The 16,759-nt window shown below is 46.5% G+C and overlaps 1 protein-coding gene across 2 annotated transcripts in view; it reads left to right on the forward strand.

The window, feature by feature from the left end:
• RASGRP1 (RAS guanyl releasing protein 1) overlaps positions 1-16,759 on the forward strand; it is a 78,830-nt gene that overhangs the window by 23,190 nt on the left and 38,881 nt on the right. For both annotated transcript variants that reach the window (XM_081226855.1, XM_081226856.1), the window contains exon 3: positions 15,152-15,257. In XM_081226855.1, coding sequence (XP_081082981.1) covers positions 15,152-15,257 — 106 coding nt within the window. The remainder of the gene's footprint in view (positions 1-15,151; positions 15,258-16,759) is intronic.

Consider the following 16,759-nt stretch of genomic DNA (forward strand, 5'->3'; position numbering starts at 1 on the left):
CCCTCTGTACAATGGGAAACTCCCTGTGGCCCAGATCGGTTACCTTTGATCATGGTCCTCTGGCTCACCCCACATTGATTTCTGATGTGCTTCTGATTGTGCTTCATGAGTCCCCACCCAGGAGTCTGTAACATTGGCACCAACTCACCTATTTGTTAAGTACTTCCCTTGTGTCTATCCCTGAAAATGACTGAAAGACCTCACCACTGATTTCTGAAATTGGAAATGTCTTCATGAGGTCATTTAGTAGCTTATTGACCTACCCCAGGGCAAGGAATAAACTAAGTGGTCTAAAGCAGTCTAATCAAACTTGACTGACCATCATATCATTGGAGAGATTTTTAAAAATACAAATTCTGTGTCCATCCTTGGATATTTTGATGCAATAGGTATGAGATAAAGCCTTGGGATCTATTTGGGGGGAAGTCGTTTGGTTTATTTTTTGTCTTGTCTTATTTTTAAGCTAACCAGGAGGTCTTGAAAAGTCAGGTTTAATATATTCATTTACTTCTGGGTAAGCCTGAACATATGCACCCTAGGATAGAAAACCTTTGATTTTTTTCTCCTGAAACTCTCCATTAAATTAAGACCACCTCACTAGAAAAAGAAAAATAAATCACCCACTAAAGCCCCCACATTTACCAATTGCGAATTTTTTTTCATTATGTAATCTCCTCTCAGAGTGACAATTATTATACAAATATGACCAGAGGAATACTGAAGTCTCCAACACCTTAACACAAGAAGATCTTTCCTATGGTTTCCACAGATGACCAGGTGTGTGGAAATGTGAGAGGTAAAGGGGGAAAACACACCAAGTGGGGAAAGTATTGAAGTGCTTCCTACTACACAGCCTGTTCTATACCTATTCAGACTGGCTACAGCATCCTCATTTTACCTAAATCACTAGCATGGATCAGGGACACATGTGCCAGCTGGTGCACATGAGAGGCGAAAGATGAAATAATGATATTGACCCACTGTGACCAAACTCTGAGCAAGCAGCTGAAGCCAAAGCCTTGCCAGCGTTCAGCCCCATCCTTGCTGACTTCTTGTACATTTTGGGGTCTGAATTTTTTTGCAAGTGGATGATCCAGCATCCCTGTGACAGATTGGGGAAGCCCTAGAGTCACTGCTCTCTTGTAATCATAGATGGCCATCTGTATGGTTCCTTGGCTTTTAAAGCAGTCGGGAAGAATGTTGACAGGGAAGGAAATTGAGAGTTAAGATACTAATGCTGACCAAGTGTGGGAGGAAAAATAATCAATTCAAGTAACTGAGCTTCCTGAATAACAGCAAAACTAGTCATGTTAGGCAAAAACCAACCTTTATTTCATGCTCTGATATGATCTCAGTGTAGCAGTAAGTGTACACACATGCCCACATACACACACACACTCACGCACTCTGTAACCTTCCCTTAGTAGCTATGCAGTTAGGGAAAAGATGCAAATAGAAATTAAAATAAGGTACTAGGTTCTTTAGAAATGATCCACCTTGAAAAGAGCCTTTAGGGCTCGGGTTGTAAGGTATAACCAGTTTTAAAAGATTGCTAGGTGAGAGGGTGCTGCTTTCCTCTTTCTGTAGACAGACCATCTGCTTTTGCAGAATTTTAAAGTAAAGATCAGAGTAAGGGCAACTCCCCCGTTTGGTATATGAGGTCGCCAACACTGCGACCCTTATCCGCATTTTCATACTTCCTGTCTACAAATGCTTTCTAATTAAACCAAACTGGACTTCGCATCCTTTTCTGAATATACTTTTAACTCTCTGATCTCCAAGAGTAGAAACCATTTCTTCCCTCACCCAGAATGTCTTTACCTCCATCTTAGTCTGTCAATACGTGACCCCTCCTTCAAGACCCACCTCATGCCACCTCTTCATAAAGGTTGAGCCATTTCTTCTAGTCAAATCTAGCCTTCTCCTTTCCCCACACTGCCTTAGTGTTTTGTTTGTACCTTCCTCCAGGCCCTTCTGTGTTCTGTACCATATTATAGCCGGCAGCTTCTGGACAGTTGCTGGCACGGGACCCTGGTTATCTCTGCATTCCCCACACTACTAGGCACAGATCTCTTAGAACAAAGACCCTGGACTTGATATGAGAACATCCAAGCCTGGAACACCATCCCTGCCACACTGGTGGTGGTATTATCCATGGGCCAGTGGTTCATCCAGGGTGATATTCAAAATACTTAGTAACTGGTACGGCACAGGCCCCATCAGTCCACACAGATGCCACTTGGACAGATTGAACCTGTTTTTGTGCCTTTCTCATCTGCAAAGTGACTGTGTCCCTACCCACCTCACAAGGTGGATGTGATGGTCAAATGAGACCAAGCATGTGGAAGTACTGTGTAAGGTGAAAAGTGCTGTGCTCAGGCGTGTCCAGCTGTTTAGTGTTATTTTCAGTGCCATGTGGGGTTGGTGGCCCTGCCCTCGGCATCCCCTCCTACTCTGCTCAGAGCAGGCTCCAGAGCTGACCAAGGACTTGCTGATCAGTTGAGGACACAAGTCGAAGAAATCTTGGCATCAACCTATTAGATCCCACAGAAACTCAGGATATCAGCTTCTTCAGGCATCTCCCTTTACCCTTTCAGTCCTGAAAATGTCAGTTTTTCAGTGGATATATTTTGGCAATTCTTATCAAAAAGCCCAGGAAGGCTTTTTGAGCTGTAGTCTAAGCTTTTCTCACTTGAGGAGAATAGTTCTGTTGCACAATGACGTTAAATTTCAGGATCCTTAAAGATATCTGGGAATCTCTGATGGTCACCGTGTCAAGGGGATGCTCTGTCTAGATCTGTAAATGGAATTAAATGCCAGTGGCATTAACACAGATGGAAAGAAGAGCCTGAACGTTAGGTCCTGCTTTTTGTCCTTATAGTTTCTTGATTCGTCTTTTTACCCTTTCTTCTTAAAAACTGTGATTATTCCTTTACCATCACCTCCTTGCATCCCCTCACATCTCAGGCATAAAAATCCTTTCTACATGCATCTGTCTTCCAAAGACATTTAACTCTTTCAGTAAGTGCACAGCTACTCTTTTGTGTTTATCATTGGCTACTAGTCAGTGTCTGTTCTTACACAGAGCAATCTCCCCTTATCTGAGGCTTTGCTTTCTGAAGTTTGTTACCCATGGTCAACTGCAGTCTGAAAATATTAAATGGAAAATTCCAGAAGTAAATAATTCATAGGTTTTATTTTCTTATTTTTTATGGGATATTTTTAAATTTCTGTTTTTTAATTTTTTTTATTGAAGTAGAGTTGATTTACAATATCATGTTAGTTTCAGGTGTACAGCAAAGTGATTCATATATATATATATGTGTGTGTGTGTGTATATATATATTTTTTTCAGATTCTTTTCCCTTATAGGTTATTACAAAATATTCAGTACAGTTCCCTGTGCTATACAGTAAATCCTCATTGTTTATCTATTTTATATATAGTCATGTGTATCTGTTAATCCCAAATTCCTAATTTATCCCTCCTCCCCTTTCCCCTTTGGTAACCATAAGTTTGTTTTTTCTATCTGTAAGACTATTTCTGTTTTGTAAGTAAGTTCTTTTTTTACTATTTTTTAGATTCCACATATAAGTGATATCGTAGGATATTTGTCTTTGTCTGGTTTACTTCACTTAGTATGATAATCTCCAGGTCCATCCATGTTGCTGCAAATGGCATTATTTCATTCTTTTTATGGCCAAGTAATATTCCATGTGTGTGTGTGTGTGTGTGTGTATACACACACACACAAACACACACACCACACCCCACATCTTCTTTATCCATTCATCTGTCAATGGACATCTAGGTTGCTTCCATGTCTTGGCTATCGTAAATAGTGCTGCTGTGGACAATGAGGTGCATGTATCTTTTCGAATTAGAGTTTTCTCTAGATATATGTAGTGGGATTGCAGGATCATATGGTAACTCTATTTTTAGTTTTTTAATTGCACGGCATTCCGAGTATGATGATGAAATCTCACACGGTCCTGCTTCATCCTGCCCAGGACATGACTCATCCCTTTGTCCAGCAGATCCACACTGTAGACTCTACCCACTCGTTGGTATAGGAAAACACATACATGGTGTAGATAGTATAGGGTTCGGTCCTATCTTGGGTTGCAGGCCTCCACTGGGGGTGTTGGAATGTACCCCCCACCGTGGATAAGGGGGGACTACTGTCCTGTGATTTGGGTGAAAGAAATGGCCCCATTGTAATGTGCACAGCAGGGGACCGGAGACTGCAGGGAACTGACAGAAGTCAGCAAACTCTTGTCCTTATCCTCGGAGGATCCCCATTTAGAAGGCAGTGCAGGGCTGCCAGAGACTACAGCCCTGGACTCAGAGTGAGAAAATAACCAGCACGATAATTTATAGTCCCTTCCTGCCACTTCCCAGCTGTGGGACTACAAATGAGTGGTCAGGATGAGTAACCTTACCTCCCTTGAGTCTGTTTCTTCATGTGTGAAACAGCAACGTCTACCCTGCAGAGCTGTGGTGAAAATTAGAATGCCTATAGCAGGGCTCTTTTGTGCCCGTCTCAAAAGGAGATGATTCTTATTATGATTACAAGACACTCTTCAGCAATAACCATCAGGAAACTTTGAAAAAATAAAAGTTTATTGCTTACAAGACCTGGAAATTGCACAGCATACCTAGGGCCCCACAGCAAGGTTGGGGTGGGGGGAGGGAGAGAGGAGAGAAAGAAAGAGAAAGGGCACGCAGGCCAGGGGTTCTGAATGTATTGGGGTCGAGGGTGGGTCTAATGTTTGATGGGCTGTCTTTATTGGTGAATTTAAAACATAAGGGCAGGAGTTTATAAAGTATGAGGAGAGGAAAAAACAAGTAGCCCAATGGTCAGTTATTGAAATCAACCACAATGTCTAAAACCAGAGAGCCTCAGTGCGGGGAGGTGGCCTGGCTCTTTATCTAGTCTTGTGGCTGGCAGTGTGTTTATTTGAGAGATAGCCGTCTTTGAAGGATGCCCCTTTGAAATGGATGCCTCAGCAATCAAAGCCACGGTCAGGCACTTGCGCTACAAAATAGAAAAAACAAATACAACTATCACCACAATAGCCTAGCCCACCCAAGCACCAGGGATGCTCAGTACCTTCCCAGGTAGGCTGGCACCAGAAACCCCCCAAAGCTGAGATGTAAAAGGATGTGCCTTTAATCTTCTCAACCCAGAATGAGCAGCAGTGGGATACAGTGGACAGGGCCGGACTTGAGTTGAAAGACCTGGACTCAGGTCAGGCACTCTCCACGCGTGTGACTTTAAGCAGGTCACCTCACCTTACTCCGTTTCCTCGTCTGTAAAATAATAAAAATAATACCCATCCTGCAGAGTTGGTGTGAGGTTCAAACAAGCTAACGTGCGAGGAGAGAAGGCCCTAATAAATGCATGTTAGTACTTCAGCAGTGGCGCGAGGTTTCGTGTGCTACGTGACTACTGTACTGTCAGGCAGCCTGGATATTTGGGACCCACCAGTCAACCAGTTATCACAGTGGTCTGGACTTAGTGCAGGACCTTGCTCTCCCCAAAAGATATCAAAGTGCTTTCCTTATCTTGACTGATCTCCTGATTATCTCTCTGCTGGGAGGGATGGAGGCAAGATATTATCAAGCTTTTATTCTGCAAATGAGCACGGAAATGACAGAGCTATCCCAGGGCTCGGTAGCCTGGGTTCAGATCCCAGGACTGCCATTTACTAGCTAAACTTGGGCACATTGCCTTCCCCCCCCCCTTTTTTTTTCTTTGTGGTACACAGGCCTCTCACTGTTGTGGCCTCTCCTGTTGCGGAGCACAGGCTCCAGACGCGCAGGCTCAGCTGCCATGGCTCACGGGCCCAGCCGCTCCGCGGCATGTGGGATCTTCCCGGACCGGGGCACGAACCTGTGTCCCCTGCATCGGCAGGCGGACCCCCAACCACTGCGCCACCAGGGAAGCCCTGCCTTACCCCCTTTTTAACCTCGGTTTCTTCATGTATCATGACAATACCACCTACCTCGTAGAGTTAATACATGTGAAGACCCTCTTGGAACAGGGCCTGGTACTGCACTCCATGTATGTTTAACAGCAGGAGAGCAACAGAGACTGCCAGTGGGAGAGGGAGAGAAAGTCAGGCTGGACTTTGAATGTAGTTCACTTGTTCCGGTCAGATGCTCTATTTCCTCCGGCAGAACACCAAAATAGTGCTCCCAGCCTTCCCATCTTCCGATTGGTATCCACTTTGTGAGTTTCAGTTGCATTTTGGCTATTTCTGTAAGATGGTGACACAGCACCAGTTCATGACTTGAGCCGTTTTGAAGCCCCTTCTTATTTGGCTCTCGGCTCCTGAGTAGAGGGCAGTTTTTTCCTTCCTTCAGTTAATAAGAGATTCCTCACCCACCTGTGAAGTTCTCTCTTTCAGAGTCATTCCTGGGTCCTCATGCAGATTTCTCTCTAGCACCTCAGTAAACCCTAAGAAATCCTTCTGTCTTGAGGGCCCGAGGGGCGGGTTGCACTTAGAACCTAGAACTGGAAAGAAGTTTGGAAGGCCCCTACTGACTCTGCCGTGGATTGGAACCATGCTTGCAGGAAACCACATCTGGTCTCACTGGCATGGGCAGTGTGACAGACCAGCGTGGACAGCCCCTCTTTGAGTTGTGGTTTTAATGAAGTATTTCATGAAAAACCATTGTTCCACTCTGGAATAACCAAAGCCTAGCAGGAGCAAAATAGTGTTCCAAATCCAGCAAGAGAAATAAGAACAGTTCACCACTGTGACAGTGCTTCCCAGTTTACTAAGCGTTTCTCTGTATTTAATCAAAGGTAATCTAATCCTAGCTACAACCAAAGAAGGGGCGAGGAGGCTTTCAGAATAACTTCTGTCTGATTACAAAAGATTTTACTTGGTCCTTTTACCATACATGATGGTGTGGTGATGTTTTTTGTCCAGGCCTGTTCATTGCAGAGAATTATGAACCAAGGACAGTTTGTATGGTGAAAACACAGTTTGTGGTGAGACAGTGTTGGGGGCAGTGCCATTTTATGGCAACGTACGCCAATTGCTTCAGCCCTATTGTGCACCGGAACGAGATTATCTAGGCGTCTAGGTCTGTTAGGATCAAATCAATATTGAGAAAAACTTTCTGAAGAAGGCTGAGTTCGTGGCTAACCAGTAAGTCTCAGACAGGCCTTGTGTTATTTCACTAGGTCAGTGTTTGGAAAGTTCCCTGAGCTGCTCTTAATACCTATCCAGCCTGTCAACAAATACACAAAAAAAGGCCCAGGATTTTTTTTTTTTTTTTTTTTTAGTTTCTGCTTTATAACAAAGTGAATCAGTCATACATATACATCTGTTCCCACATCCCTTCCCTCATGCATCTCCCTCCCTCCCACCCTCCCCATCCCACCCCTCCAGGCGGTCACAAAGCACCGAGCTGATCTCCCTGTGCTCTGCGGCTGCTTCCCAAGGCCCAGGATTTAACAGACAAGATTGAAGCGATAGGAACGCGCTCCAGCAAGCAAGGAGAGAGCAGAGGGAGGGCTGCCCCAGATTCCCTTCCCTGTTGTGTTGTGTCTTTGTCTTGGGTCCGCTGGCCTCCCTCCAGCCACCTGCAGGCAGCTCTCTATGTCCTCGGGAAGCTGAGCCGAGAGGCCCTGCTGCCTGTCCGCCCCCCGCTGGGCACATTCTTGTGGTGCTGTGCAGGGGATGGTCACTGTGTGAGCCAAGTAGGCTGCATTGACAGCAGCTCACCAAGGACTCAAATCACAGCTTCTCTACCCAGCTGGACAATTCGATTGTTCCCAGGGACTTAGATGGGCCCCGGAGAAGCGGCCACCTGCCCAGTGTGTTCAGTTGGTGCCGCCTTCCAACAACGGCTCTTAGAATTTGAGGTCATGGCTTCGTCCCAGAGTCCATCACCGGGTCGCAGAGTCCGTCACCGGGTCGCAGACTCCATCACCGGGCCTACCCCACACCTGTCACGCCTCCTCCCACCCCTTGTCTTTTAGTGCCGGCCCAGCCCCCTGACCTCCACACTCGGGACTGTGTCCAATTTGCAGAACTGAAGAGGACAGCTTCCCTCACGACTTCTCAGACCTCTGATTCTTGAGACGTGACAGGTCCGGATGGAGGCTGCAGTCCCCAAGGAAGGCCACGGCCTTGCTCAGCAGAGGCAGCAGAGCTGAGAGCTCGTTTTCACTTTAGGCAATTCGTGTGCATGATTAGACATTTATAGATTGCAGCCGCTCATCCAAAAAATCCAGGTCATCCTTTACATAGAGCTTCATGCTTCGGAAGCAAAGCCGTGCACGGGAAGGACCGTCCCCATTGCCGTCTGGTTTGGCTGAGGGAGTGGAGCTTCTGTTGCAGGAAGAGGGGGAGGTGGGCCACTCAGGGGGCTGTGAGCTCTCAGGGCACTGGTGTTTTCACCCACGTGGCCACAGGCTCTCTGGGGTCTAGTCGTCCTAGCTAAATGGTGCCAGTAACAGCCTTTGTGTTGATGTCATGAGAAGTGGTGGGTTTAAGGGTTCGGGTCTCCAGGAAGATTTTTAGTCTGTACCGTGACTGCAGTGAGAAGGGCAGGGTTGGTATGTGGGTGTAGGGCTTTTTGGGGAGAAAAAGAGATACGGGTGTAAGAGGTTGAGCCTTGTAGCATGCACGGCTGGAAGTCAGAGCTCTTCCCAGTATACCTAGGCCTTACCCCGCTCACCTCCCAGCAATCCCCCGAGGAGAGGTAGATGCCAAGGAAGGAGCCCTGGGCTGGGGGCCAGAGGGCCGATCCTGTCCAGGACCTTCCACTCACCAGCCCTAGACCATGGCCAATGCACACACCTCAGTGTCCTCCTCTTTAAAATTGTGCCCACGGTGCCAGCTGCTAGCAGAGCTGTACGACTCGGGTGCTCAGCCCAGGTGATTCTGTCCGTTGAGCCTCAGTGCTGTGAAAACAAAGTCTTGCTCCCAGGCGTTCCCGTCCAGGGAGAGCAGTGGCTCTCCAGCTGCTGGGGCTTCAAGGACAGCTGTGTGTGCACGCGCACATTTTGTGCGCGTGCACGCTTGTGTGTATCTAGATGCCGGGCAACTTGAATGCCTGCCCCACCTCCCACCCCACCACCCTGGCCCAGCAGGATGGTGAATAAATCCAATAGCACAACGGGAGCAAATGCAGTTCCTTTCCTTCACTAAGTGCCTCCAGGTCAGCCTCTCTGGGACAGGAGTTGAGAGAAGCCTGATTAGACCAAATCCCCTTTATGTAGGGGTCGATTAGCAGGTTTTTCTATTCTCTGTGTCCCTGGCTTTGGCTGTCAGCACCCTCAGAGAGAAGAGGTGAGTCTGCCCAGCCCTAACCCACTTGGGTAAGACGCTGCTTAAAGGCCTGTTGCGGAAGTTTGAAATTGCAGCTCACGGTTAAACTGAGACTGCATGTTGTCCAGGTCATGGTGTCCCCCAGCCAGTGCAAATAAGTAATTAAAAGCTAATTGTAACCAAGATATTCAGAGCTCCTGGACAGTGTGCCGTGCCAAGGAACAGAATACTCCAACTAGACCTGCATTTTCTCACTCACGTGGCAGGCCCCCCACCATGGGTCTGGGTATGATATACCAGGTTATCCCAGAGGGAACCAGAGCGGGGCTTAGATTTATGAGGGCTGGGAGCTTCCCTTCTCCCGAATTCTCACCCTACGTTAAAATGTTCTTCCTTGGGGCTTCCCTGGTGGCGCAGTGGTTGAGAGTCCGCCTGCCGATGCAGGGGACGTGGGTTCGTGCCCCGGTCCGGGAGGTTCCCATGTGCCGCGGAGCGGCTGGGCCTGTGAGCCATGGCTGCTGAGCCTGCGCGTCCAGAGCCTGTGCTCCGCAGCGGGAGAGACCACAACAGTGAGAGGCCCGCGTACCGCAAAAAAAAAAAAAAATGTTCTTCCTTGGGTTAGAGCACCAAGTACTCCAAGAAGTGGCTGTTGCTATGCATACATCTGCGAGGATCCACCCATGCGTCCTCCCCTCCTCCCTGAGGAGTGTGCTCCTCAGGGTTAACTGGTCAGCAGTCACCAGGCAAGGCCCAGAGGGCATGAGAGCAGGAGTGAGGTGAGGAGGAAAGTGGGTCTGGGAGCACCTGGGAACGAGGTGCCAGGTGGGACGGAAGCTGAGCAGGCACCGCCCTTCCGACCCCGGGTCCGTGGATGAGAGCGGCAGCGTGGTGCTGAGAGCTGACTGCAAGTATCTCCTCCCATCTCCACCGTCTGACTTCATATTGGTGGCTTGGAATCGGCCACAGTGGGAGTATTAATACCACAGAAATCTGCATACACCACTGCTGAGGTGTTGTGAGAATTAGAAATAACATCAAAGTGCTGAGCATAGCCCCTGGTATTGAGTAGGACTTCAGTAAATAATAGGTGCAATGCCAATTACAATAATTGAATTAAGTGTCCCTCCCCAGCCTCCTCTTGAATACAGAGGTCTGTGATGCAAATGCTTCCGTTGTTGGGCAGGCTTAATGGTTAGAATTTTATGCCACGTGTTGTGCCCAGTTCTCTTTCCCATAACTTTTTCTATTCATCCTCTCTGGTTCTGCCATTTGTGGCCCCACAGAACAAGTCTAAACATTCTCCCACAGTTAACATTACAAATATTTGAAGATAATTTTAATATCTCTACTGAGTCTTCTCCATGGTAAACCTATTTGGGTCCTTGAATCTTTCTATATGTGACTTGGTTTTCATCTCACCCAGGATACTGCTAAGCCCCTTTCCCTAATATATGAGCATCCATGGAAGGATGCTAGCCAGCCACAAAGAACAATTGAGATAGCACGTCTTAGATTCTATTCATACCGAGTAAGTCTGCGACTGTGTCCATAACTCCAGGAACATTCTAATGCATACCCTACAAATATATTTCAGTTTCTCCTGCTTTGTACCATAATGTACAGGAATAGGAGCACTACTATATAATTCTGTGAGGAAAGGTGCATTATAAAAACTATATTGTCGGATGCTGACTTGAAAACTTACATCCGTATAATTGTGGTAGATTTGATTGCGTTACTGCCCCCTCGCCCAATTTTACCTTCTCTGTGTCAGTGATCTTTTCCATATGACTTTGAGGTTCCTGCCCTTTGACTTGAGATTCAGCAGTGACTTTCTTTGGCCAACAGAATAAAGCAGAAGTGACAGCATGCCAGGTCTAAGCCTAAGAGGCCTTGGATATTTCCAGTTGCCCTACAGCACCCTGCCATCACCATGAGAAGAGCATACACTGGCTAGCCCACTGGTCCAGGGAAGTTGGCGGGGGGCGGGGCATGTAGGATAGGAGCCCTAGCAAAGCCCAACCTCTATCAGCCAACCCCTAGCCAACTTAAGACTCTTGAGGAAAAAAAAAAGATTACTGTTTTCAGTCACTGAACTTTGGGGTGTTCTGTTCTGCGGAATTTTTGTGGCAGGAGATAAATATTACAGAAATTATGTGGGCCAGGAAACAGATAGCAGTACTAACCCCACCTCACCAGAGTGTAAGCTTAGAATAAGTAATGAAAGATTTATAAAACTATAACAGGCTAGATGAATACTTCTTAAAAATGATGTATCAAATTGTAACTTTGTTTCTTTTACAAACTGCGGCCAAAAAGAAAATGTGTGTATATTATATATCATTAATGAAATAGCTAATGAAAAAAGCAAACTCAATATCCAAAGATACATGAAAAGTTAAGGGGTCTCCTAATTGGTGTAGTTCACTCATTTACTCAAGAAGTGTTTAATGAGTAACTGTCATGTATCAGCACTGTTCTAGACCCTGGAGATATGGTTGTGGAAAAAACAGACAAGGTCAGGTCTCATGAAGCTTATATTCTAGCAGAGACTCAGAAAATAAAAATCAAATAAAAAAAGATAACTTCAGATCACTGGTAAGTGTTGTGAAGAAACTCAGGCAGGATCATGGCTACCTTAAGTAGTTTAAGGAAGACCTTTCTGAGGATGTGATGCTGAAACTGAGACATAAATGACATGAATGGGCCAAGGGAAGAAAGGCCACACTGACGAAAATAACAAATGCAAAGCAGCAATAAGCTTGGAGGGTTCGAGATAAACAGTGGTATAGAGAGGAGTAATATGGTATGAAATGAAGTGGGAGACTAACGGGCCAGAACATGTAGAGCTCTGTTGGCTGTAGCAAGGAGTCCATGTTTTATTACAAGTATAATGAAACCCATTGAAGCATATTAAGCACATGACCTGACTTATGGGTTTTAGGAGCTCACTCCTGGCTGCTGTGTGAAGAGCAGTTTGTGGGTAAGTGGATAAGAGTGAAAACAGGGAGGTCAATTAGGTCATCGTGGTAATGGCTACAACTAGCATGATGGCAAGGATGGGGAAACAGGGAGAGGTTTGAGGCATATTTTGAAAGTAGAATCAAGACTTGCTAATGTATTGGATGCGAGGAAAAGTGCGAAATGAAGGATGACCCCTAGGTTTTTTGTTTGGGTAACTGAGAGGGTGGCTGGTGGTACCATTTCCTGAGATGAGGAAAAATGGAGGAGAAGTGAATTAGGGGACGGAGAGGTCATGAGTTTTGTTTGGATGAGTTAAGTCAGAAATTACACATCTACGTGGATTCGCCAAGTAGGATGTGGGACATACGAATTCGGTACTCAGGGCTGAAGATGTCTGTTGGGCAGTCGTGAGCGTATCAGTGGTATTTTCGCCAAAGGACTAGATGAATTCCCCTACCTAGAAGAAAGAAATTAAATTTTTTTAATTTAAAACTTAAAAAGTTTTAGACTTTAAAAATTGTTAGAAAAAAAAGAAGTGGGAGGACTAAGCCACAGAGCACAGTAACATTTAAAAGCTCAGCAAAGGAAGAGGAGACAGAACAAGAGCTGGAGAGGGAAGCTGAGAGAGTGTGATGTTGTGGAAGCCAAGCGAAGAAAGTGCTCCAGGAAGGAGGAGAGAGTTGTCAGCTTGGGTTGGGTTAGGTTGAATGCAACTCAAGTCATAAAGTAAGATGAGGACAGAGGCATGAACCCTTGGATTTGGCAACGTGGACCTTGAAAATAAAAGATTGGAGACCTTGAAAATAAAAGATTTTGTGGAATAAGAGAGGTAGGAGTCAAAAATGGTATGGATGAAAGGGAATGGGAGATGAGAAATTGATGACTGAGGTTTTGCTGAAAAGGGGAACAGAATGGAGAGGTGCCTAGAGTTTCAGGTTTTGTTTTATTTCGTTTCATTTTGAATAGGAGATTTTGGGGTGTGCTTAAATGCCAGTGGAAGTAAACCAGGAGAGAGAAAGAGGAAAGTTGATACTGGAGGAGAGAACTTGGACAAAGACAGTGTCAGCGTCCTTGAGAAAAAGGAGACCCAGAGCTCAGTGGAAGCATTGACCTGTGAAGTGCCTTCCATGGTAATAGAGGAAGGCAGGCAGTAAGAGTAATAGAATGCGGGTAAATTGATGGATTTGGCGGTGGGAAGGTGAGTGATCTTGTCACGTTTGCTTATATTTTCTCAATGAACTATGACTTTAACTCATTATTTGCGAGTGAGCCAGAACTTCTGAATCCTGAGCCCAAATGCACTGTGTCCTTCGTTTACCATTTGGTATACTTGGAAGGAATGAAAATGATAACCCCTTTTGTATAATGTGCTTTAAAGAGCTAGCAAATGATAAAAGAATTCATGTATATTATTTCATTTGTTATTTTCCCCTGAATCATTCAAGTTCCCAGTAGGGAACAATTCACATGGTTTGTTTAAATGAAGACACTTTAATGATGGGGGACTACTTACAGAGATGAGAGTAGAATTAAGACATACTGCACCCAGGGCTTCCCTGGTGGCACAGTGGTTGAGAGTCCGCCTGCCGATGCAGGGGACGTGGGTTCGTGCCCCGGTCCGGGAGGATCCCACATGCCGCGGAGCAGCTGGGCCCGTGAGCCATGGCCGCTGAGCCTGCGCGTCCGGAGCCTGTGCTCCGCAACGGGAGAGGCCACAACAGTGAGAGGCCCACGTACCGCAAAAAAAAAAAAGAGATGCTGCACCCAGAGACTATCAACAGCCAGAAGTTATTACCACCCTCAGGAGCAAAGGGTCAAGGGAGATTAGTATATAGTATTAGATCCCAGTGAGAGCTAGAGCCCTCAAAGATGGACCAAGCAGCGTGATCACTCATTGAAGAGACCTGTAGCTACAGGGAAGTAGTGCCAAGCAGAGAGGGAAGGAGAAAGAAATACCTACTTCTCTCTCCTCCCATCTCTTGCCGATGCATCCCAGTGGCTGAACCCAACTGGAAGCTGGCTAGCAAGGAGCCTGGTGATGCAGTCCATGGTGAAGGACAGAGACTAGATCTGCAGTGAATAACCAACACAGCCCCTAACACTTCATGCCGTAAATGTTAAAAGATTTTGAAAAGCACTCCAGGGGGAATCTTTGCACCCAATGCCATTGTATGGAATGCATCTTGTTGTGTGGTACCAGCAGGGTTTGGAAAACCCAAGTAAGGAGCTAACCATGATCTTTGATACAAATCATCATGGGTACTTGTAACCCACCCATAATCTCCAAAAGTCATGTTTGCCCATAGTCTTCCTCCTTTATTGCCATCCAGAGCGCATTGCCTGTAAAACTAGGGAAGCTTACATTTCAGGGCCCCTCGTTTGCATGAGCCCCCTTCCAAGGCCATGGGGCAGCCCTAGAAATGTATTCATATGGTTATATGTTTTTGTAAAACTTGCAAGAATAAGGTATTTTAACTGCCATCTGTTAAGACTATAACTTTTTTCCCTCTGACCCCAGAAAGGACTTCCTCCTTCCCCCGTTATATGCCTTTCAAGCATCACAAAGCCTGGATCTGCTTCTGCTTTCAACAGAGACTCACATGTACCGGTGCAAATGTTATCCTTTCCCCACGATTCTACCACCTTTCCAGCAGCGTGGTTAATGAGCCTCAAAATGGACACTTGGGGGTGGGGAGGTTGCAGCCGGAGGATAAAGAGAAGCAAAGAACGGAGGGATGGATGTGTGGTGCCAGAGTCAGTGGGGGCGGGGCGCTGGGCCTGCAGAGCCCACACTCTGATCTTCCACCGGGAGTGATGGGGGGCTGGCAGGTGTCCCACCAGGTAACTGATTCTTCTCTGGGGCCTCACTCAGAAGCTGCTCTTTATGTTTTCAGATGCAGACGGAAACCTGTGTCGAAGTAACCAACTGTTGCAAGTCATGCTGACCATGCACCGAATTCTCATTTCCTCTGCTGAACTGCTCCAAAAAATTATCACTCTATATCCTTTAGCACAGTGCCTGGTGGTCCCCAAATGGGATTCATTCAGCAACATCTTGAAATTTGAAGGATGATTTCACTTTGGTTGGTTTGGCATAACCCTGAGTGGTTAATGGGTTCATACGTCCTTTCAGGGACTGGTGTGCGTGTCTGTGTGCATGTGTGTGTGTACACATGTATGTACGCATATGTATGTATGTGTATCTTCTGTTGGGCGAGGCAATGTTATTGATGCTGATGGCTCTGGGAAGAGGCCAAAGAAATCAACATGCAAACACAGTCTTCTTTGTTAGTTCTTGCTAGTGAAAAATACTTTTCCTGTAGATTAATCAAAATTCATATTCATCCCGTGCAAAATGACAAGGGTGCAAGCATGACTCAAGTGATAAACTGCATTCTGGCTTTCCTGTCCAATTCTTCAGCCTTCCGCAGGTTCTGAAGAGAGCTTCCTGGTGCCAGAGCATCTGGAGAGTCTGCTGGTGCCTTTTTGCTTCACGCAGAGGCACTGGCTACGTGCCAAGCAAACCCTGCTGGATTCTAACCTTCTTTTGGGGGTGTGAATGGAGTTGGGTGGAGAAAACGGCTGCCTTCTCCCTCTCCCTGATGACTGATGACGCTGTGGGCTGTAGGTGGGCTGAGACTGTTTAGCACCTCGAAGCCCAGGTCCCTGGCACTGAGTCATGCTTTGTAGCTGTTCTAATCCTTTACCACTCTCCTCAAGCCATCCCTTTTCATCTCATGGCACACAGAAAAAAACATAAAAGCAGTAAAGACTGAATCTCTTCTCTAAAGTGACTCAGAAACCTTTACCTCTCATCTCAGAGGAGGTGTTTTCAGTGGCATTCCAAGGGTGCAACCTTGGGAGGGGTCCACCTGATGAGAGGTGCAGGTAGTAATTGGATGTCTGGTCTGCAGAGAATTTTAAAACCATAGTCAGACAGACTCAGAGTTGGTCTACTTTTTATTAACTCCACGTACCAGCAATTCTAAACAATGTCAGTGATTAAATACTCCTCGCTGAAAAAATTTTGTTGCTCTAAGGACTGAGCTGTACCTGGGGTGCCCGTCTTGGTGCCCCGCCGGGTACCTGCCCCCACGGTGGAACCAGAGCCCTCTTCCTCCCCGCCCCCCCCCCCACTCTCACAGAATCTTTCTCTATGGGTTATCTCCCCTCTCTCCTGTCCTTTTAAACCCTGCCTCTTCGGGGGCACCTGCCCCTCAGCCTAAAGCCCATTCAAGTCTCCTCAACCTCAAAATGAACTCTCAGCCCTGCCTCCCCTCCATTCCATCGATAGGGTTAGAGATGTGATGCACAGACTTCTTAAAATAGTCCGCACTCACTCTCTCCCATCGCTCGACTCCCACTCGGTCCTTAACCTGACTGTGGCCTCCACCCCTGTACTCAGACTTTCCTCTGATGTCACCAGTGACCTCCTAGGTGCCAAGCCTGGTGGCTTTTGTTTCCACCCTTGTTTACAGCGATGTCCGTGTAGAGGCCTTGTT

This window comes from Mesoplodon bidens (genome assembly GCF_964165515.1).
Source record: "Mesoplodon bidens genome assembly, chromosome: 3".
In the NCBI taxonomy this organism is placed as follows: domain Eukaryota; kingdom Metazoa; phylum Chordata; class Mammalia; order Artiodactyla; family Ziphiidae; genus Mesoplodon; species Mesoplodon bidens.